At 42.8% G+C, this 25,088-nt stretch overlaps 1 protein-coding gene across 8 annotated transcripts in view; it reads right to left on the minus strand.

Moving 5' to 3' along the window:
- Positions 1–25,088, minus strand: part of GLIS3 (GLIS family zinc finger 3) — a 665,074-nt gene that overhangs the window by 37,062 nt on the left and 602,924 nt on the right. For all 8 annotated transcript variants that reach the window (XM_053656109.1, XM_053656110.1, XM_037148719.2 and 5 more), the window contains one exon: positions 6,254–6,422. In XM_053656109.1, coding sequence (XP_053512084.1) covers positions 6,254–6,422 — 169 coding nt within the window. The remainder of the gene's footprint in view (positions 1–6,253; positions 6,423–25,088) is intronic.

Raw genomic sequence — 25,088 nt, forward strand, 5'->3', positions numbered from 1 at the left:
GGCTGTGGGGAGGCGAGATGGATGTAGGTTGAGATGGGAAGGGATGGTGGTGGACTAACGTTGGAGAAGTAGAGCTGATTCAACTTCAATGTGTTTGAGCTCACAGGACACAGAGATTAATCAGATGTGAGAGTATTTGGGAACAAAGAGGAATCAAAGTTGACTCCTAAGTTTTTTAGGTTTTTAATTTAGGATTTTTTCCCAATGGAGCCATTCACAATCACTAGGTAGGTTAGAAGAAAGTAACATTATCACCAATTTCCCCATATGTGTGACCACCAGGAATAAATCAGTGTGGCACATTTAAGAAGCTATTAGCATGGTGAGTACCTCTATGAGGAGAAAGTTCATTCCAAAGGCAAATAACCCAGCTGCTATTTGCCATAAAGAATGAAGCATGGCTGTGGTCATGGATCAATATTTAAGAAGTTTAAAGACTGATGGACTGTTCTGCCCTGGAATAAACAGGAGGAAGTACCAGGAATTTTTGGTACTTCTTAAAAAATAGAAAACAAAATAAAAAAAGAGTAACAAGAATTTCCAATCTAAGACCCAAAGCTCTAATCTCCATTCTCGAGGCTAGGACACTGGGATTTCCCGCCTCTTCACTGCTGCCAGCATCGCCATTAGAAACAACAGTCACTACATTCAGTGGTTCTCAGGTAGAATGTGTGTGTGCACGTGTGTGTGCACATGTGCACACAACCTGCTTTGAGAAGGTAGATCTTGGACACCATCTCTCTTAATCTTGGATATATATGAAATGGACCCATTTGTGGGATGCCGAGTGAGGAAAAGGGTTTTCTGAATAGAAAGTGCTGCAGCCAGAGAGAGGGAGAAAGACGTTCACAATCACCTGGCAGCCGGGAACCGGCAGAGAGAGTGACTCTCACAGAGGATGATGTAGATGCTGATGTAGATGCCAACATGCAGGCTGTTAAAAATGGGTGGTGGAGAATTGTGTTTGTTTTTTGACTATAGCTTTTCTCCATTATTTCAACAATCGAGATTGACAAGCTTTATTTTTAAGAATGACAAGCCAGGTCTATCTGTCACCCTGTGAGTTTGGTATCTTTCTATACATCTGGGAAAGAGTCTGTTAGGGGGCCTTGCAGGGCAGTGCTCACTGGGAAAACTGCAACTAAGTTATGAGGACCCGGCAATGTGGAGGCCTCTTAACAATATTCGAGTCTTCTCTGATATAGTAAGACAAGTGAGACCAAGATATTGTTGACATTAGAGCCCTAACATTCAGATGTCCATCACCTTGTCTCTAATATAGAGGCTTTTTTTTTGTGGACAATCAGTGCCTCTTCAAAACTCTGATATGAGCTGACTATATAAAACACAAACTTTGAATTGAAAAGGACAAAACTGTCTTTTCAAATTGTATTAATAAGGGAAATAGCATAAACGTCACTGTGTTGCCTCACCATTCTAGGACATACAAAGAAGAGGCTTGTCTGCTTGAGGCCTAGAACCGTCTGTCCACGCTTTGTCATTTCTGCACTGGGCACAGATGCCACTGTGGACTCTGGCTGGGTGGATACCATGACAGGAAGGCATTTGGAATACACGCCAGAATCACCAGGGTACCCTAATTAGCCAAATACACAAATCCTTGTCCTCAAAAGAAAGCCCAAACTCTTTTTAACGCAGCTAATGAGGCTTCTCCCACATCTATACCTGAAGCTCCATCCCTGCCCCCTCTCTCTGAGCTTTTGCACACACCCACGTTTCCTGGCCAGGTCCTACAGACCTTCAGCCTCAGGGAGACATTTTCCCTCTATTCCTGCCTCCCTAATTTTGGGCTGGGTGACCTTTCTGAGTGTCTCCACAGCCCCCGTGTAGCACACCTTCATGATATGCTAAATCATGGTCACCTTTGACCTAGCTGTCTCATTAGACTGGACACTTTACAGTCTTACTGACAACTATATTCTCCGTGTCCAGCTTACTGCCTGGGACACGAATACCAGCTGAGCAAATGACTCAAATGAATGAACCCCATGCTGAGACAGGTTTTCATAAGCTTTAATATTTTATATCATGCTCATAATTTTTGGCCATTATCGCACATTTACTAAGGGATTAAGAAGAGAGAGGAATACTATGTGGACTATGTGTGTGTGTAAGGCTGTGAACAAGCTGAGTGTGTGAAGATACCCATGTCCTTGTGTTCTCAGAAAGTCCGGGGGAGGGAAGGACAGCAAAGCATCAGGCCCTGGTTTGAGCTGTTCAGATGCTGCACATGCAAATCAGAGAGAAAGGTATCAGGCTTCTAGTACTGAAGACACAGGAAGAGTGTGGGGAACCCCAGCAATGGATGGTGGTGAGGGACTCAGCAATTTGTGTATGTGCGCATGACTGTAGGTATTAGAGCAACTATTTCTTTTGTCAATATAGTCAGGTTACGCAAGACGGTAGGAACTCCGAGAACTGTGATCACCGCCACCTAGACCAGTGACTCCAGGGCAGTGATCCTTTCTGGGAACTGGCAACGGCTTCCTGTCACCAGGCGTTCCCCTCACGGACCGAACCTGGTCAGTGAACCTCCTCACCGATCCTCTTCCCTGGTCAAACCCTCCTCGGCACCTGCCGCTGAGCAGTGCAGCACAGGGCACTTGTGAGGTTACAAGGAAACTTAAGGTTCCTGCCTCAAAGAACGAATAATCTGGTCAGCAAGGTGACACCTAGGAAATGGTAAACAAATTAAACAGATAAAAAGAACCAAGAGAGTTAACTGGGTGACTTGTCTCTGTGACCTGCAGGAGGTAAGAAGCCTTTGTGGGTTCAGAAAGCTCCAAAGGATGAATAACACTTAGTCAAGAATATGACAATAAAGGAAGTCGTTGAGTAGAGAAAGATCCTGAATTAAGATGCAGAAACAAAGTCAGTGAGTAGGCTGGTTTGACTAGAGCTGGAGAACCTGACAGCTGTCAGAGGGAAGGGGGTGGGGGCTGGTGAGAAGGTGAAGGAATGAAGCAAAGAAAGAAAGAAAGACTCATGGACACAGACAAAGGTAAGGGCCCCAGCAGAGGGAAGGGGAGTGGGAGAGGTAGGAAAAGGTAAAGGGGAACAGATACTGATGGCAGGCGACTTGACTTGGGGTGGTAAACACACAATACAACATATAGACGATGCGTTATAGAACTATGTACCTAAAACCTACATAATTTTATTAACCAATGTTGCTCCCATAAGTTTTTTTTTTAAAAGAAAGAAAACAATTGCTGTCTTTGACCCCTCAGCATCCAGGAAAGCTACACTATGTTCTCATTTAGAAAATGCCATCTCTGAAGACCAGCCCTGGTTATTCAAAGGCACAGAAAGAGTACACAAGTATCAAAGTGCCTGGAATTCTAGCAATGTCCCATCTGAAATGAATAAAAAGCAGTCAGGCTTCCCAAGACATGGCATGGATTCACGAAGTTGGCATTCCTCATTGGGTTAAGATGTTTTGACTGCCTTCTCAAGAACAACCGTCCCTACCTTCCCTGCTGTTGATTCCGCGCTCGAGGGTCTGCTCCCTGGGAGGCCCCATCCTTTCCCTGCTTTCAGTCTTCTCTGGCTCTGAGGTGGAGCTCTAGAAAGCCACTCCACTGAGGTCCGTTTGCCCGCCCCTTAGGCTCTGCCACTTGTGCTGCAGAGCACACTGTGTTTGCGGCCTTCCTCAAAACACAGAGGAGCAGCTGACGTGCAGGTAAGATGAACAAATGCCACAAACCCAGCTGACCTATTATTGGGATGGCAAGATTTCTCCATCTCAAAAAGGGACTCCCATCTCTATGTTTGGGGGTTTTCCCCTGGCCTAAAAGACATACTATGAAATCCAATGCATTAATAATTCCTAAAATACTGAGTTCTTCTTACAGAAAGCCACTGTTTTAACACACCACTGGCTTGTTCAGTAGGACATAGTAAAACACTACTTCCCATAGTGAGTTTAGATCAACATTATGTGGTTGATACTGCTTAAATCACGGTAATGATGTGTCATTAAGGTGATTTTTCAAAACAAAAATGGAATCTCATCAAACTGACAGACTTGTTTTTATTTTACTTAATGATGGTTTAGGAGTCAAAGAGCCTGATGCTAACTGGACAGATTGGTGGACCTTTCCTGGCTTCTGACAGTGACTCAGCTCATTTTATTAACAAGTTAGAGCTAAGTAAATTATGAATCAATGCCCACAAAGCAGGAAAAAAATGCCAGTTTCCCACTAAAAATCGCCAAGTGTGATAAACTTATTTCCGTTAAGAAAACTGCTGAAGTTTTTACTGGGGGATTTCCCAAGAAAATAGAGGCAAAGACATAGAAGCCAAAAGCGGAAGGAAAGCACATTTCCTCTCCATGTTTTTATGCAGGACACTAATGCAAACACAGTGAATAACTCAGGGCAGTTTCATGTCCTCCTCCTCGCCAAACCTGATCGGAAGAGATAACCTTGCACACACTTGCCCGTTCCAGTTGGGCTGGCACAGGATGGGGCACACAGTCTGTGGGGACAGCAGAGCAGCAGGGCAAAGCCACAGCGGTGACACGTCCACTTCATTCACCCAGCCACATGACGTGCCACCGTCTCCCCTTCCTCTCTCTCTTCCCTTCCATGATGAGTTACATTATCAACCACTGTCGTCATTTAACATCCTCTGGCTCCTAAACCTGCATCTGTCAGCCAAGCCAAGGTTACCTGTCTTTGTGTTAGCAGCAGCGTTACTCAGTGTCTGCTTCGTGCCATGTAATACGCTAGGTGCCTTACCTGCTCTGGTTCATTCACTTCTAATTCCCTATGAGGTGCAAACTGAGGGTCAGAAGGGCTAAGAAACACCGTATCACCAGGAGGTATTACTGCCAAAATGGTTTACAACTAATCCATTTGCTAAGAAACAATCATACAAATCCAAGCTATGCCACATTTGATAAACAAAATGTCCTTGAGTTCTTAAGAAACTGTCAGTGTCGAGAAAGAAAGACAATAATAATGATGATGATGGTAATTTTTAAAAGCTGAGGAACTTCATTAAAGAAGACCAACAAGAAATGAGAATTGTGATTCTTGTTAAATGTTCTTACCTACATTCTTCTTCCTGCTTTGGATGCTGTTCCCCACTATTCCCCACCTGGAAAAGCCTTAGTCTTCCTTTAATATCTACATTATTGTCTTTCTTTCCATCCCTCCCTGAGGCTGGATTAGGGACAGCTTCCTTAAGCTCATGTGGCATGATTCATTCAAACAGCATCACTATACTTTGTTTGCACGTCTGTCCTCACTGTATCCTGTGAAGGCAGGACCATGTTCTAATAGTTGTTGCGACCCCAGCACCCAGCATGATCTCCAACACATACCAGATTCTTATTAAATGAACAGATGTACAAATCTAAATAAAGGCATAGGCCTAGATTTCTTAAAAGATGGGTTTACTGGACTTAAAATACTTTGTAAGAAACTCAGAGACTATACCAACAATGATGAAACCACAGATTGTTGGTGAAATCCAAGACTCAGAGCCTTTATTCCTGCTGCCAATTCAACCCGGTCTTCTCCCTACCCAATGCTTCCCTCTCTGGGGCTGCACAGGGCTTCCCCACAAGGACATTTTCTCCCTGTGAATGTCTGAGACTAGTAACCCCTCGGTAGCTGAAATCAAGCCAGATGACAAGTGACCAGGAGAACAAGAAGCGTGGCACACTGTCCATATCACCACAGGGTTAAGCAGTCCAAGGACGGGAGCCAAAGTGTCAAGATTTTAAAATTTTCTCCCAGAAGGTCTTTGTGAGGGTGGTGGTATCAACATAAAGTACTTGGTGAACAGCCCCTCTCTCATGGCCCTTCCAAAGCCCTGTGTCCTTTCATGCCGCACTCTCAGCCTAACACTACAGATGGAGGTGCCAGAAGGCACCATCTCCTGGCACGTTTGGAAAGCATTTCAACCTGCGGGGACGTTATCTTTAAAGTGAGTCCCTGAGACAAGCTGAGGAAAGGTAGGACAGAGAGATGTTCTGATATTTTCCCAGCATCAGACACTTCAGTTGGCTGCCAATGTCTTTTCAATTTTTTCCCCCATGGAAAATAAAACAGATGAGATATTTGATCCACGTGCTTTGTGTATGTACTTTTAAAATGTCACCTTTGGGTAACTCAACCCACCAATGGATTACTAATAAAATTCACAACTGTCAGAGCACTTCTCCATGTGGAAGGAGGTTTAGCCGCGACACCTATTAGAGGAGAGAGACAGATGGCCTTACCTCTCAGCTCCCGCGTCCACAGCTGTGAGTGGCGGTAACTGGGAGGAGGGGTTATGGGGGCTCCCCTGTACATTATGTCCCGGAGAAGGGTGACTGACGGGATGTGGGGGTGGCACGGCCCCAGCAGCTGTTCCACTTCGGCTTGAGTGATTGCTGGAGAACATGGAAGCTGAAATCAAGGGAGAACAAGCATCAGATTGCACCCCGAGTGAAGCCCACAGATTTTAAATACCAAAGGCTGACAGCAAGCATATTTTAGGGGCTTGTTTGTTTTTCTCTTGGTGGTTTTGAGGAAACAGTTCGCCCCTTATTGGATATAAACAGCTTTTTTTTTTCACGTGCCTTTATGGCTGCTCACATTCTGCGGGCTCTAGGCTGACATCCGTGGTTTTCCATGAGCACTGCCTGGCCCTGCCCATTTCCTGTCTGGACACTGTATAATTAGTCAATCTTATATGTTTGCATCTGGGCGAAGGTCTCTGCATTAGCACTTTTCACTCAGGAGGAATGGGACTCAGGTAACAGAAGGTTTGCTCTGCTGACCTAGCAGGGCACAACACAGGCCTTCTTCCTCTTCTCGTCGCTGCCGTGAGCCACTGCAGGTCAGGCTGGGGTTTCTCTCTGTCGCTAAAATCAATATAACGAGAATGGAGCTTCCCCTGATCGCAGCACCAACGCAGCATCCTATGCTCTTTTAACTTCAGAGTCTAACTGACCCCAGGCATTTCCCTGGTGGTGTGATGGATGGATGCACTTGGTCTTCATCAAGAATGAGTCTTCTACCACCGCAAAATATGAAACGGGGGTCTCAAATGCACCTCTGGGATTTTTTCCTGCTGTTGTCTATTATGACACTGAGAGTGAGTTAAAGCCTCATATTCATAGGGGTAGCTGAGCTTTTGAGAACTGTGTGTGACCTCAAACTTAAATATGTGCCCATTTAGATTGGCTAATTGGTACCATGTCACAGAAGAAACTGGGTCTTGTCACTTTCAGAGTCTATCGCTATCAGAGAGGCTCGCTCGGGCTCTGGGACCCATTCAGCAGACATCTCATTAGAGTGCAATCACACCAGCATCATTACACTGACTCTTCAGCTTCCTTCTCTACACGGAGCTATGCTGAGCTTTATGCCCATCCCTGCTCTTTCTGAATTTACTCTACTGATATCAAAGAATAAATGGATTTTTTAAATAAAAGGAATCAGGCTAAGGATTAAGAAAAAGAAGCCACATAATCAAAAAGATTTGAGGGTTTAAAAGTTCAGGGAGCTGTATTTTTAGACCAGTACCACTTTTCTCCAAACTCTCCTGGATAGAATTAATACCCCAGATGACCCAGCCTCCAAAAACTTAATCCAATGGAAGAAGAGTTCAAGTACTTAAAGGAACATGTGAAGAGGCAGAATTACCATCTTCCCGCTTAAAAACCTACTGACAGGGGTGTGATCTGATTTGAAGGGTTTATTTCTGGTAAGTCAGCATAGTGTCAGGTTAACTCTTGTCCTCAGAAGCCTGCATCCTCCACAGCCCTCCATGTCTTCACGAGGTGGCGTGACGAGAAAATGCTTACCAGCTCAGAACGGCAACGCAAAGTGTCTGTTTTGCGTCAGCCTCTTGAAAAGTTGCACATTTGCAAACTCGCTAGAGTCACCTTATGAATCACTAGCCTCATTTATGCTCAGTTTGCTCAGGCAACCGCAATTCTGCTTGTATTCCAAATAATAATTTTACCCAAGAGAGAAGGCTGTTTGGATTCACCGTGGCAATAGTGTGGGGACTGGTGTTTGTCAGCATGGAGCTCGGTGTTTTATGTACTATTCCAAAAACTAATGGAATAATAAGAGGTCACAGAAACACGGTGGAAACACAGCCAATTTCCCCCCCCCTTCTTTAGTGTAGTAATGTGAGTGCTCCTATTTGTTTTGTTGTAGTTGCTGAATGCACCCCTCACTTATTGTCCCTTGGAGGTATTTTTGTATGTAAGTGAGTGTTTATCACAAGGGAAGCACTGCCCCTGCTGTTTATAACCCCATGGGCAACAGAGAAACTCGGTGTGCACACTTTATGCTCCGCTGATGGTTCAACAGAAAATGTGTTGCTTCCCAGAGGTCTACATTAGCTATATTAGCTACATTTTTGCATTAGCTGCAACGAAATTGGTTGAGAAATTTGGAATTTTTTTTGCAGCTTGCTGTACACCAAAAGCTAGGCCTTGTTAAGGGCTTCTGCTTCATTCCATTTAATAGCCAGAACCACGGTCCATTATCCATCTACCCATCATCCATCCACCCATCTGTCCAGCCACTGAACATTATTTTTTAACTCAGTATTTACTAAGTGGTACATGCTAGCCACTGTACTGTATGTGTACCCCGTCCTTGAGGAGGTTAGAGTTTAGTGAGGAAAAGAGACTGCTACACATCAATTCTACTGAAATACAAGATGTACTAGTGTAGAGTATCAGGCAGTACTCAAAGCGCTTTAACACACTACCTTATTTGTGCCCCCACAGTCTGCCCCTACAATGTGCCCCCATTCTCTGGCCAAACCAGACAACTGACCATATCTCAACTGTATTATGACAATTTATGCTACTGTGCTTTGTCCTCTAATGTCCTCTAACTTTGACTACTTATTTCAATGCTCTTGCTCTTTGTGAAGAGTTACTTGCATTCTTTTCATTCCCCTCTCAACAGCCAATGATTCCATAGATATTTATGAAGTACCTACTGTGTGGCAGACACTGAGGCAGGCCCAGGGATAGACTAGGGAACAAGATACCCTCGGTGCTTAGTATCTCCAACAGCATTGTTCATGTTGGTTTCTTGAGTGAGTAAAAATGAACACAATCTGTCAGCCAATACACTCCATCTTGGGGTTCAGTGAGTAGGCCAGGGTCAGAAAGGAACAGTTACCCACTGGCTCCTATTCCCAACTAGTTGAGGGGTGCCCCAGGGCACTCTTCTCTCACACTTCCAAGTAGGTAGATAAGGCGGAGTGGATAAAGATTCTCAGACATGCCCAGTACCAAGGCATCAGAGATATTCAAGGGCAGAAAGCCAAAGATACATAGTACAGTTGAGGAGAGAACCTACCCAGTAATACTGGTACAGATGGTTGCCATAGCAACAGAATAGGCGGAATAGATGGTGAAGCGGATGTAAGGTAGGACATAAGAGATGTCTGGTACAGCACCAAAGTCTTAGAAACATGCCCTACAGCTGTGCTGAGGTCAAGTATTGACTGAGCAACAGTCAAACATGCAACTACAGATCTTCCATCCATTGCTGCTGCCAGTGGAACAGGCAGTGGTCCTTTGAACCAGGGCCAGCAAGAATGAGAAAGGGAAGACTTTAGGGTACAATTCAAAGTCTGCATTTGGAAAGTATGCTGGACAGTTTCTTACACAGGGCGTAAGAAATTATCCCTCAGCAAAAGGAGGCCCATGACTTGCTTGTTTTCTAACAGACGGGATAGGAAGTATAAGACGAACTCTCCTCCAGTGAGATCACTTAGAAGCTTCTAATTCAGTGTCTACACAGAGGCATTTGTGTGCACAGTCCAGAGAAAGTCTGCTGCTTGTGGATGCTGCCTGTGACCAATATAATGACCAGAGATTTAGACGAAGTAACAGGAGACAAAGCATGTCTTTCCAATATATATCCAACCCACATTTCATATTATTTTTCCAATAAAATGGACAAAATTCTGGAGTCAGAGAGCTGTAACTTAGATAAGATTGCCCTTGGCTGCTACCAAAGATCCACATTTCTCAGAAATGTTCACGATGGCACAGAAAATGCCTCTCCTACTAATACCGACCTCTAGAAATTTCCAGGGATACTGCAGTCATACATCCAGGATTCCAACTTACTACAACTAAGAATATTATTTCATTCATTTATTCAAACATACTTTTCCAGCCCCTACTCTGCACCAAGCAGGTGCTAGTCTCTCAGTGTTTGAAGTCTGAGTACCTGCCGGCTTTATGTAAACATGCCCACCTCAACAAACGCTTCCGGACTAATGCTCTGGCTTTGCTAAGTGACTTTTTAACCCCAGGAAGAAAATCTCCACATTAGGGTGCAATTCTAAGGTCATTCACAAAAGGAAAAATTTCCTTCCATACACACTCAAAATGACTTTCCAAACTCAACCAATGAGGCATCTGAGGCCTATTGATCAAAGCGTAAAAAAGAAAACAGATTCCTCCAGAATCCAGGGCGATATTAACAAAACTCTTGTGATCAAATCAAGCGGCACACACAGGCTGCCCACAGGGACGGCCTTCATTGTCCGGTGTCACCTCAGGGGTCAGTGCTGCTTTGAAGGGCTGGAAGAGGGCTTTGAGGTGAAGCTCCAGACGGGGCTGATGACTGGCAGCTGGAACAACTGATTAGGCACGGAAGAGAACATATTGGAAATTCTTATTGCTTTTGTGATTAAGAGATGGTGGACTCCCCAAGGAAATAAAAGCCTGGCCTTGAAATGAATTCACGAGTCCTGCCTTTAGCAGAGGACCAGGAGCTAGGGCCCCTGCTGCTTTGGGCTTTCTCTCTTTCTGGGGCTTGGCTTACTGCTGTCCCTCAGCCCGTCCCCTGTGGCGGTAGGCAGAGGTGGCTCAGGGGAGCTTTTTAACACCGACAAAGCAGCATCTATTGACCTGTGTGGTACCCAGGTACCACCTCACCGGTTATGTGACCAGGATAGTCTAGGCTGGCGCCTTCAACTACCTAAGGTTAATCTGAGTTTCAGTAACAGGCATCTCTCTGTCTCTACCCAAATGAAAACAGCTAATCTCTATTTTTGATGAATATAGACAAGGTGCCCCTGGGGATACTTTAGCTCTCACATATTCACTCCGTGAATGAAGGGAGGGAAGGAGTGTTAGTTTTTTTCTCAGAATGAAGCCTACTTCTCTCAGGCCCATTCCCAGAACCAGGGAAGGCTGCTGCTGACCCTGTCTGGTAACTATGATTTCATCATTTTAGAGGCAGGGAAGAGCTTCCCTGCCAGGCTGGGGTGTACTAAAAACAGCCAAGTGGAAGGCACACTGCTACTGAAAACTGTACGGGCATCTGGAGGCCTGCCAACAAATCACCAGGGTAAAAATATTGATTCTGATCCACTAGGTCTGGGAGGCAGGGAGTGCTGAGATTCCCTCCCAAACTCCCCAAGTTCCCAGCGATGTTGAGGCTGCTGATGCCGAGACCGTACTCGGGACAGAAGTGCTGCACCACATCCGAGGTGCCTTTCACCTTCCTGCTGCCCTGTACCTTAGAACCGACAGTTAACATTTATTGAGTATTTTGTAAACCTTTCCCCAGTTTACTGACAAGGAATTTGAGGCCTGATTGGGTTCCTGACTGGGTCACCTAAGTTATGAAGCTTATGAGCAGTGGGGCTAGAATTCCAACGTAGGGAGCCTGATTTCAGACTACATAACCCTAACGCCACAACATGACGTGTCTCAACTGCAGGCGTAACAGTGCCGCTGTCACATCAGAACACCTCAGCACTCCGTTTGCAAACGCTCTTCCCCCCACCAAGCACATGGAGAGCCTTTGCCACCAAGATGCTGGTGAGGATGCAAAAGGTATATTCCCACTCTGTGTCTACCCAGATTAACAGCACCAAAGTGACCTGAGCATAGATAAGAGAAATTTTCCAGCTCTCAAAATTCATTCAGGCAAGAAATTGATAGAATTATTTGGTTTGGAAGACAAACAGCTGGTAGGAAATATGCTTTTTTTCCAAATAAAGATTTCAGATGCTTGTCAGAGGCATATCGACCCACTGGTGGAAAGATGGCAGGCGAAGAGGGGGAATTCATGAGCAATCAGATACGTGCACTTGTTACCACCAGTGAGCATGATGTCGTTGGCTGAAAGGCCGCCGCCTCTGTCAATAATGCATGAAGGATTTGCTGTGCAGATCTGCTGCCACCGAGCTGTTACAGTAAATACGCATTTGGAGTCATTTGTAAGTACTTAAAAGCCATGGCACTGCTCTAATTTTAGGACCTTGAGAAGTGACATTTAACACTTGGTGGCTGGTACATGGCAAGAGGTATGGGCTTACCGCTCGTTTCTTAGGCAGAATTTCCAGGGTCATGGCCCCAAAGAGCTGAGTTGCACGGATATATTAAAAAGAATAGAGGCTCCGTGCAAATGGTGAGTTTAGTTTTGTCTCTCTGCTCTTACTCCCACTCTCCCAGGAGAAATTTGAATGCGGGAAGGATTCAGGAAGCACTTCAACTACAATGAAAACTTTGGCTACTTTGACCTCACCAGAAATTGGGCACTAGAGAGAGATACCATGTGTTGGGGTGCTTATTCAGAGAATAAAATGCACCTCCAACAGTCAAATGGACTTGGTTTTGAATCTTAGCTTTTAGCAATTACTAGCAATGTGCTTCCGGTAAGTCACTTAACCTAAGCTCCATTTCTTCATCTTTCTTTTTAAATTTTTATTTATTTTTAAAGAGAGGAGAAGTGAGGGAGAAGGAGAGGGAGGGAAATATCAATGTGTGGTTGCCTCTCATGGGCCCCCTACTGGGGGGACCTGGCCCACAACCCAGGCATGTGCCCTGACTGGGAATCAAACCAGGGACCCTTTGCTTTGCAGGCCAGTGCTCAGTCCACTGAGTCATACCAGCCAGTGCAGTTTCTTCATCTTAAATAAGAATAATATCTCACAGGATGGTGAGGGGGATTATATACTATGCCCAAAACACGCATGCCTGGGCCATGGCTAAGCACTCAATAAACCACTGTTGCTACCCTTAGGCTGTTTATGTTATTGTAATGATTACTATCATCAATAGGTTAGGAAAGAGCAAGGCAAAGTTGTTCCAAAATGGTTAATATTCAATAGTGTATGACAGCAATTTTTAAGAGGTGTGCCATAAGAATTTTTCAAGCATGAGATATCTGACCATTTAGTCAGAGGCACTGACCTCTTTTCCCTTAGATTGTTAAATTAAAAAATGACAACAGTCAACACAACAATAGCTGTCTGGTGTGAATGCCCTATATCTTGAACCGTAAATAGAGAAGTCATATAATAGAGTCAAACCTTATTAGTCATATCACTTAATAAGGTTGCTTCTGATAGTTAATTCTTGGTAGCAGAAATCCTTATAGGCACCTGATTTTTTAAAAACTCACTTTGGAGCAAAAAGGGCATGTAATTACTATCATTACTTTTTGTAAATCAATCAAAATTATACCTCTTTTTCATCAGAGCAGCCAAAAACACTTTTTTTTTGGTGTGCTGCAGAATTTTGGTAATTAGTGTGTGTGCCATGAGATGAAAAAGGTTGAAAATCGCTGGCATATGTCCTCTTCCTCAAGGATGCATAGAAATATAAACTGTGGACTAGGGTCGTTTTAAAATGAAGAAGAGTACACATATCGTACTTTCTATAATAAGCATTTTTTGTTTAATTTTTTCTAATGCAAGTTGCTACAAAGTGTTCAGAGCCTGAGAAAGAATCCTCATGGGGTTAAAATGTTGCACTTTATTTTGCATGAGTAATACACACCTTGAGTTACAATCCATAATGAGTTTCAGTTTAAAAGATAACAAGTCATTTTCATGCATGACTGCACTTTGTTAAGGAGTGAAAATGGGCTGTTACTAAAATGTCAACACAATTGTCCCTCTTGAAGCTTAGTTTATCTTGAAGTAGTGTTATATTTTCAGCACTTCTTTTTGTGTGTTCCTCCAAGAGCATAGGGATCCAGCCATGGTTAATGTTCAGAGTTCAAAAAATACTTCCCTCCAGTTATTCTGCAGATGACAAATATTGGGGGTGACCAGAGTTTTGCTCCCCAAGAGTGAAAATTGAGGCTCCAGTATCTTCTGCATTTTCTTTGCATTTCACCCTTGGAGCAACTTAATTGCACTGCCTTTCGGTGGAAAATGCCCTCCCGACCTAAATTCACAAACCAGAGAGAGTTTTCTAACAAGGAAAAGGCCTCGTCAGAGTCACTTGGAAGGCTGCATTTGATATTGAGGTTAATTGGAGAATGGAGACATGCCACAGCTAATCCTCGCCTTGTTGCCTATGAGTAAAAGGGGCTAGTCTCCCTCTCTCTTTCCTCCTGAGGTCTGGGCGCTCTCCCCCTCCTCCCTCTCCATCAGGAAGGGCATCATTCCACATTCCACCAGTGTTAGGGGAAAGTAGCTTCTTAAGGGTTTGCACAGTCATTGCTCTAATCTCTCCCTTCTCCTTGAGGCATGAATAATTTTAATACTGCCAATCCCTAAAAATCTTTTCTTTCTGCCTGTCTTTCCCCCCCTCCTACTTCTCAGTGTAGAGTATCATTATCCAGCAGCCCTGATAAGAGGATAATGAAACAATCCCTTCTCAACTTGATCGGGTGACTGTCAGACTAAAATGACACCACCCGTACATCTTTGACATGCTACCCCAAGCTAATTGATGGCAAACAATGGTAACTGTCACCACTGCACTGAGACAAAGAAAACATACTTGTGTCACCTGATGGGAGAGCTACCTAGCAACTGATAAACAAATGTGTTAGGGAGATGTTCTATTAAGGTAGGAGAGGGTACATCTCTAAAGAACATGCCTATTAACTTCGAGCTTAAGAGCACTGCTGTTCACTGGGGAACAGAAATAAATAAGGTAAAATGAGAATTTATTGATGTCTGCACAGTAACATGAATATTCAGGTTTTCTTACAAATAGATATTCCCACATGAGCTCCAAACTCCTACATAGGCTGCCCAATTACATTTCCACATCATGCAGCTGTATTTATAGCCAGGGAAGGAGTTATTAGTATTTGAAAAGATACATGCTTACATGCTTTTCTGGAATACACAGCGATACAACTACAAGATAATGGCTGACGATATCCATGTAAATGCCAAAGGTTACCATCAAACATTCTGAAATACCAGGTATAATTAACTCCATGTTAGGAAAAGCTCCTGAAACATCTGCATTTCAGAACAAAGACATTTTGTTACAAGTCGAATGGCATCATCCGGCAGCTCCCTCAACTTCTCTGGGACCAGCACTGCATGAAGTCCTCTTGGGTCTTTTTCCAGACAATGCATGCCAATCTAACCTCAGATCTCACACCTCACCTTTCTTCCCTTTGCCTCCCCGCCTACATACTCACTCACGGAGTTAGTGACACAGAGAGTCAGTAAAACAATTTGGACAGGCAAGTGACTCGGACTACCCTGTGAGAAAGTCAGTATGTGACACTACCTCCCATTAGGGGCAGAGTGTGAGGACACAGAGAAGAGGGTGGCGCTGGCAGGGACAAACCATTCCTAGACGCTCTTGTAGGAGTAATCCTCACCTACTTACTTAGAAATTAAGTCCAACTTGTTCGTAAACACCAAAGTTTTGGGGGAAAGTACTCGGTTCTCTAAGTCCTCATTGCTCATTCCTTAGCTATCTCCTACCGGTTCCATGTGCATGAAGAAGAAGTCTGCTCCCTTTCAGATGCTACAGAGGTAGCCCTGCCCACCAGTGGCCACCTCCATGTGACTCCTGAAAAGACTTCAGAGTGAAGGCTTCTTGGAATGAGATTTTTAGCACAGACAGCCAACCCAATTTTCAGTGCAATACTCGTCCGACTCCAGGGCTGAAGTACCGTCACTACACTCTGCTCAGGAGATCTCTCCCAGTCCTGGCTCTGTACAATGTAGTAGCTATAGCTCTTTCGGGAACTCTTCAATAACAGGGAACCAAAGTCTGAAATTCCCACGAGCCCTGGGCAAAACTGTATAGATGATGAAGTTGATTTTGTCTGGACTCCAGAGAACTCCCTTTTCCCTTTTTTCACGCTTGGCCCACAAAGGACGCTCTTTCCATTCGCCTTTAGGTGCTCAGCGTTATGTCCTAGTTTACTCTCAAGATAAACTCTGAAAAGTTATTCACAAGTATATGCCCCTCCATATCCTTCCTCAAGGCACTTGGATTTGAAGACCTCTATCTCTACCGCGGACTGGAGGGTCTGGTCTTCATTTATATAAAGTCCAGGCATCTCTGTTGCTGGCAGAAAGCGTACTTTGACGAAGGAAGCATCTTCTCTGTGGGAATGTGACCAGATGTGTTCCTCAAGTTCGATATTTCAACATTTTGCCTTTCCCTTGGGGATTAATTTATATGTCAACAAGAGGACTACATTTTAGAAAAACATAATCATTGATATTCAAAGGTTTTGAGATTCTTCTCTTTTTAGCAAAAATAGACCTGGATTGAATAAAACAAGGACTGTCCCCTCTGCTACGTCTGACAGCCCTGGGTTCATCAAAACCAGAGCTGCGTCATGTTGGTCTTCGGGGAGCTGCTGCCTCAAGGGAACCACATTAGTCAGGGCTCACACCCTTTCCACCATGGCCCAGGCTATTTCTGCAGACATCTGCCTGCAACGTGGTGACTTTCACCTATCACACGTACGTAATTCCATTGGAGAGCTGCTCCATCTGGCATTCCATAGACTGCCCCGGGAGGAGCTGGAGTGCTGGGCAATGGCCTGGAGTCCAAGGGGTCTGGACCCTGCCAACGTTACCTGTTTAAAATATTGGGCCTTCTTTAAAAATATCTAAAAACCTTATGGGCTAGTAGACTAATAATTTGCTAAATCTAAAATATTAGGGTGATAAACAAAAGCCTCTAAGTAGTGACAGACTTTTAAAATAAAATTTGATCAAATACATGGAAGCTATACGCTCCCTTGATTTCAACTCAGTCACTGATGAATGTCCCAGATGCAAGTATAAACTAATGGTCAGGAAATCTTTTCTGTAAAGGGCCAGATAATAATATTTTAGGCTTTACAAGCAAGAAGCAATGCCCTCAGTTCTTTGACCAACCGTCCTCATCTAAAGACTAATAGTCATTTTTACATTTTAGATTTAAAAATCTTAAAACCACCCCCTGAGGCCAGGCAGAAACAGGAGGCGGGCGGGCCAGATGTGGCTTGAGAGGGGTAATAAATGCTCTGTTGCTCATTAACTGTATATATTTAGAACCAACATGCAAAGACTAAGGGACTGTTTCTAAAATCTGGCAACTAAATTTGAGGTACACAAATAGTCAAGAATAGTTTTCTTATAGGTGATATTATAAGAGGAATCTAATGAACAAAACAAGCAAACAAGCAAAACAGAATCAGAGGCATGGAAGCCTGGAACAGACTGACGGTGGCCGGAGGGGAGGGGAAGGGGGGTAATGGTGGAAAGAAGGGGAAGGAACTAGCCAAAAAACATGTGTGAATGGATGCAGACACGGACGATGGTGTGGGGATGGACTGTGGGAGCAGGGGGTGGGCTGGGCGGAGGAGGGCAAAGGGGGGAAAATTGGACAACTGCAATAAAATAATAATGCAAAATTAAAAATTAAAAGAATCATTTTCTTGACACCTTAGAGTGTACTTTGAGATAAATGGCATGACCTGGAAGAGTCTATCTAATGGCATCAGGAGGGATACCAGGGCCTCAGCAAGGCCAACACAATGACAGTACAACTGTACCAGTCAAGGCCATGGACCCTCTACCTCACCCTCACAGATTCATTACTGTTGATTCGGTTCACTTTTTCAACCTGCCACATTGGTACTCTGTATGACCAGCCTAAATTAATGGTGATAAAAAAAATTGTCTAACTTACAGATCTGAAAATAGGTCTTAAATATGGGAGCTCTGGGTCCTTGTCTCGTCTTGAATTCTTCTTGGAAGGAACACTGTATCTCAGGACAACCACTCATGAACACCAAGTACTAGCACCTAGTACTAAAAGGAATGAAGAGAAGGGTTCAGGTCCCTGTCACAGGCATTGACTTGGTTCATGAGTAATTCTCTAAGCTTTTAAGCAGACAGGAAGGACAAAAAGAAAAGAACATTGATTGAGCATCTCCCAGCTGCAGCAGCGAGTGTATGGAATTCTTATATGTGGTATCACTTAAGCCTCACAGCAGCCCTAGGGAGTCGATATTCCCACTACCATTTTAGAAAAGAGGAAAACTCCCAAAACTAAACATCCAGTGAGGGAAGAGCCAGGATTGGAGCAAGGACTGTACGCTGTCTCTATAAAACAAAACCAAATAAACCATACAGTTTTTAAATATGCAAACTCTAATACCTATCAGATGCTAACATATACTTTGTGATTTTGGAGGCAATGCCACCCAAGCAATGGTTTTCTTAAATTTGAATCTGTTTCTTTTTTAAGATCTATGATTGCTTTCCTTAATTAAAAAAAATGCTATATGAACTACTGGGTTAATTAATTAAATATGAAATGTGAAGAACTATATTTTACTTTTACTTTATTCACTAAATAATACTACTTAAATTCCCAATTTATTCACACTTCCATGCCCCTGTTTTTTAAAAAAATAAGGGAGTTGTGGGTATAGTACAGTAGCCATTACATACAGTAAGAGATTACAATAATACCTAGTAATAAAATAGAAAAACTATAATACTATACTGGAGTAAAAGTTACATGAATGTGGTCTCTCTCAACTTTCACTTATGGGAAGTACCGGAAGGCTTCTCTCTGGCACATCTGAATTGACAGCATCACACTCACACTCTGGGGCCATTATTGGGTAACATGAGGGTGACCTGAGCACAGGCCCGTGTGACTGTGGCAGCGGGTCTGATAACCAAGATGGCAGCCGTGGGTGGGGAGGGTGTGCAGCGTGGAGACCCTCAAAAAAGGGATGACTCGTGTTCTGGTGGGATGGTGCAAAAATGGCCCGAGGCTTCATCATGCTACTCAGAATGGTGTGCAACTTAAGACTTATTGTTTCTGAACTGTTTCATGTAATGTTTTCAGACCACCACTGGCCACAGGTAACTGAAACGGCAGAACGCAAAACTGCAGATAAGGGGGACTACTGTAGTTTGTGGCACCTGTTCCCTATCTGCTTTACAGAACTATAATATCCATTTCTCTAGTCTTTGGATAAAAGCAACAATAATGATAGCTGACAGATGCTGAGCACTTACTATGTGCTAAGCACGGTTCTAAGCACTTGGTGCGTTGTTTAATCCACCAACAGATCTTAGGAAGAGGGAAATAAGTTTTGAGTTAAAGGAGAGCCCAGAAATAAACCCAAGTCTCTACAGGCAATTAATATTCGACAAAGGGGTCAGTAACATAAAATGGAGTAAAAATAGCCTCTTCAACAAATGATGTTGGGAGAACTGGACAGCTAAGTGCAAAAAAATGAAACTTGAGCACCACCTTACACCATACACAAAAATAAATTCAAGGTAGATATAAAAGACTTAAATATAAGCTGTGACACCATTAAAGTCCTAGAGGAGAACATTGGCAGGAAAATCTCAGATATTTCACACAGCAACATTTTTACTGATATGTCCCCTAGAACAAGGGACATAAAGGAAATAATTAACATATGGGATCTCATCAAAATAAAAAGCTTCTTCATGGCTAAAGAAAACTATTAAAATAAGAAGAGAACCAACTATATAGGAAAACATATTTGCCAATGATACCTCAGACAAGGGTTTAATCTCCAAATTATACAAAGAACTTACACAACTCCACTCTAAGAAGACAAGAAACCCAATTAAAAAGTGGGCAAAGGACTTGAACAGACATTTGACCAAGGAGGACATACAGAGGATCCAGAGACACATGAAAAGATGTTCAATATCGTTAGCTATAAGAGAGATGCAAATTAAAACCACAATGAGATACCACTTTACACCGGTCAGAATGGCTATCATAAACAAAGCAACAAACAACAAGTGTTGGAGAGGTTGTGGAGAAAAATGGACCCTAGTTCACTGTTGGTGGGATTGCAGACTGGTACAACCACTATGAAAAACAGTATGGAATTTTCTCAGAAAACTAAAAATGAATACGCCTTTTGACCCAGCAATTCCACTGCTAGGATTATATTCTAAGAACCCTGAAACACCAATCCAAAAGAACCTATGAACCCCAATGTTCATAGAAGCACAATTTACAAGAGCCAAGAGTTGGAGGCAACCTAGGTGCCCATCAATAAATGAATGGATCCAAAAACTATGGTACATTTATACAATGGAATTCTATGCAGCAGAAATAAAGAAGGAGCCCCCATGCTTTGCAACAGCATGGATGGAACTGGAAAGCATTATGCTGAGTGAAATAAACCAGGCAATGAAAGACAAATACCATATGATCTCACCTTTAATAGGAACCTAAATGACAAAACAAATGAGCAAGCAAAATATAACCAAAGACAGTGAAATAGAGAACAGGCTGACAGTGACCATAGGGGAGAGGGGACGGAGTTTTAGTGGAAAAGGGGAAGGATTCAGAGGAACAAGTATAAAGGACACATGGACAAAAACTAACGAGGTAGAAATGGGAGTGAGGTGGGAAGCACTCTGGGGGGTGGGCTGGGATGGGAGTCAGAAAGACAGAAAACTGTACTTGAACAACAATTAAAATAAAAAATATATATTTTAAAAAGTCACTCAAAATTAGCCAAGGTTTATTTCTTATAATAAGTAAATAGAAAAAAATAAAAATGAAAAAAAAAGTTTGAGTTAAAGGAAGGAGTAACATTTCCACTTGAAAATGTTCCATTTGAACATAGGACATCTATGCAGCTGGTCAGAGGAATTGTACAAAACGTGGCTAATAACGTAACTTAAGAAAAGAGACACTCAATACTTCCTACCCTTACTTATCTACAGAGTACCTTAGTTCACTTCAGGACCGTGGACCCTGTACCTATCACTCCTTTATGCATCACAAAACCTTCTGGGGCGGCTGATGCATTGCATTTTTCCCGAAGTGCATCCATGTCTCAGGAAACCTGATAAGCATACTATACATTTTCCTACGCATGCTGATAAGAATTTATCCCCTTTTCTTTTTAATAGTCAATAGTTTTTTTCTGCTGCCTCTCCTAGGAGGTAGAAACCAGGCTTTCACTAAATCCTCAGGGAAAAGTTCCAATGAAGATTATAAACCCCTGGCTTCTTAGGGCATGGTTATGTGTAGCAGGTTATGTGCAGCAGGCCTCTAGACTTGGGCAGTCACGTTCACTGAGAGAACAGGGCTGGAGTCCAGAAGTGAAGCCCAGGTGACGACTAGAAATGGTGTCATGAAGTGCTGCTGAACAGCCTTGAAACTTAAGCAGGAAAACTAGGTTAAGATGCCACGGAGGACGCTGTAACTTCTGATGAATCAGTGCCTGCTGTTGAAGCAGCGTTAATGGCTCCAGTCACGGCCAGGGCACTTGAACGGAATGGGACAAATCGTTCTTTGAAAATATTGAGGAAGACACCATAAAAGCCAGTGTTCATAAATAGTGCTATTGGTCTCTTAGAATGAGTCGGTCCCACAATGTCCTCTTTATTCAGTGCCCGCAACATGCTCTCTTATTACTGTTAATAGTAAAACGTACCAAGTAATATTCAAGCTAATGCAGTAACGTCCTTCACTTTAGAGTTCACACTATTCTTAACATTTATTTTCAATGCTCCCAGGAGTATGAAAAACAAAATTTCACTGTGGCTATAAACACCCTGAAAATGCCCACTTTCTTATTTCTTTCTTCTTCACATGAAAGAGGCAGAACTTGAGTACTTACTTCTCTCTTTCCTTGGAAAGTAATTCAGTTGGAGCAACAAGTCAGAACTTTGGGCCCAGAAGTGCGGCCCAAACTTTCTAATCAGAAAAGGTTTTAACTCCTCGTTTGAGAAATTTTACCCTGAATTCTGTCTTGTCACCCATGTGTCTCCTAAGACTGGCCTGGGGCTCATGTCAAGGTAGATCCAACCTTTCCTTCTCATGCCCACTTTAGTGCCAGAAAAATAACACAAAATGAGGGAAAGGAGAAACACTAGTATAAATCCAATGATAACTTTCCCTAGTGGAAATAAAGCTACAACTGTCCAGTGTCATTACTTTTCTCTCCTCCTCGGGAGTTGTGGAATTGTTTTTACTCATCCACAAAAATGTTTTACAGAAAGAACTTGTACATATTGTAAAACTGAATAATTCAGCTTAATCTTGCATGAAAACTAACATGAATACAAAAGAATATGTGGATATGGAAAATTGAAGCACCAAATTAAGCAGCTTGCAAACATAAAAAGTCATTAACATTAGCAGCACACATACAAATATGCCCTGTGCTGGCTGGGAATAGGAATTTTAATTTTCTTCAGTTGGGTGGTTATAAGATCTTACTCTTAATCAAAATATGTGCAGTGCCATTATAACACTTGGTTAGAAGACAAGCTTAATATCCATCTATAGGTTTTCTGTAGTGAGAAACAGAAATATATACTACAGGGAAACTCTTTTTTTCTTCTTCTCCACTATTTGATTTACTTTTGCCATCTTTGTAATTATTTAATTATGAGTTCCAGAGATGCATTATTCTATTTGTTGTGGTAAATACACAGCTATCAGCCACCTCACTAAATTGTCTCGTGGGCAGATTTTTATCCCACTCTGTTCAGATAAACATTTTTGCTCCAATTTTTAAATTCTTTTTAAAAAAATTTTACTTTTATTGAAGTGTAACAGGCATATAAAATTGTAAGATATTTAAAGTATACATTGCGGTGATCTGACATGCATATCCATTATGGAAGAGTCCTCCCACCAATCTGGCTAACTAGGGGCAATTCTTAATGGAACTCCTACCTATCAAAGATCATGTTTTACCAGAAATCACAGTCCCACGTTTTATGATCCAAAGAAATGGTTGCCAAAGTGTGGTCCCTCGACCAGCAGCACCCAGTGACATCTGAGGACTTGTCACAAACACCTGGCAGAAGTTCAAATTCTTGGGACTCCCTTAAACTGAATCAGGAATTCCAGAGGTGAGGACAAGCAATCGGTGCTTTCATGGGTTTCTGAGGGAGGGACGTGCTGAAGGGCTGGCTCAGGGTGGGGGAAGGAAGGAATCTACAGGCTAAACCGTGGGTTTCTACAAAAGAGAAAAATGAGGCACATTCCTACTCTCACTGATTCTGCAATCCAGCTCGGCAGGTAAACCACAGATGCGAGAGGTGTTGCCAGCAGTTCAAGGCAACATCAGAAGACAACCAAGGTCGGGACAAATGTTTCCCCTCTGTAACCCCACTCTTGGCCTCCTTCCATCTCCCACCAATTTCAAGGGCTCTGCCCACCTTTCAGCTCTGGCAAATTCCAAGCAAATCACAAGTTTTGAAGGCAATGCAACTAATTACTGCATTTTTGATAATGACCTTTTAAGGACATTTTTATAGATTATGTTATTAATCTTCACAATTCTCCTCTAAAGTTTAACCTATTGAGAAATCTGTGTGCCAATTTAGAACATTCTAATAAAGACCCTAAATTAACAACCACTTTTTGAGAGCAGATTATATGAGGCACTTGTAGATAAAATTATTTCTAACCCCTACAAATCTGAATGTTGTCCCAAGATAGAAGAATGTAGAAAATGTATTAAAACATATGCTATAAAATTACAGTAAAATGAAACACTAACTTTTTCACAAAGTATGTTAAATCCTGTATAAATTTAACATGGTGCTATTTATTACAAAATGATGCTATTGTAAGAGAGAAGCCTTCATTTCCCAGTAATGAAGGTGAGGGAAAGGAAATGGCAATAAATGACTTCAAAAATTCCTGCTCTGAAAAAATCTTTATTTTCCTTCCATCATTCCTATCACTTCTGAATATAACGCTTATTTTTTTCCCTGAAAGATCTAAGGTTACATTCAAAATTAGAATAATTCAACCTAACTCATAATGAGTATTTTCTAACCCAACAGAAGTGGTATCAATACAATTCCCTCGTTCTTGCAGATGTCCTTGCTCCAGCTGCAGCAGCTTCTGACCTGATGGGCGGCTTCTGTGAAACTCACACATCTCAGCCACACTGGCCTCTATGACGCCATCACGGCTAAGACCATTTCCAAAGGTCATGTTTCAGTGAATGCGTAGCACAGTTTCAATTTAGAGGGAACTATAATTTTTGTGATCACTCACAGGACAGACCTTCTTCCACAGGACATGCTTCGTTAGTGAATGGACTTCCTGCCAGGACCAGGCACTGCGCCAGGCTGTCCATGATGCTGCAGACACTCTCACTGCAGGCTTATCTGCTTCCTTAGTTCATCCAGGCAGTCGACGAGAAGACCCACACAGGCGTTAGACCTTAAAAGTGGCATCACACCTCGATCTGTGGCTGTGAAATTCTTCTCCCTCAGATTATCAGACAAATCACCTAAATTTACAGTCTAGCCATGGTAGTCTTTATTTTGGGTTCAGAACTTCTTAATAAAAGGGTGGAAAATATAAGTGAGCCATTGTTGAGAACTGCATATCATTGTCCAGCCTTTGTGTAAGATCACAGAATTGCCCTCAGGTTAGCTGAAGAACAGGCCTGGGGAGCCCCGTGATTTCCAAATAGATTAGTAAACACCTCACTTTCAAAATCATCTTCAGCATGGCCCCAAGTGATACTGGCTGCTTTCACCTGGGGCACTATTTTCTCCCACAGAAATAAAAGTCTTTTCAGGCAATCCTTTCCAATCAAACTGTCTCACCAACTGAGAAGTCTGTTTCAGTATGGGAAGCCAACATGTTAGGAGACTTGCGAGAGCTGCCTGTGTCAGAACTGCTATCTTAATGTTCTGCAAACCATGCTGCTCTTGGGCCCGGACAAGACATTATCTACTACCCACCATGCATTTCCATTTCAAAATCACGGCTTCTTCCAAACAGGAGTCCTCCATTGTAGCTCCTGAAAAACTATGGTGCTCGTTGCTGAACTACTTCTGATCCTATGCCCATATGTACT

Source organism: Artibeus jamaicensis, unplaced genomic scaffold (assembly GCF_021234435.1).
Source record: "Artibeus jamaicensis isolate MK-2021 breed Jamaican fruit bat unplaced genomic scaffold, CSHL_Jam_final scaffold_1964, whole genome shotgun sequence".
Classification (NCBI taxonomy): Eukaryota; Metazoa; Chordata; class Mammalia; order Chiroptera; family Phyllostomidae; genus Artibeus; species Artibeus jamaicensis.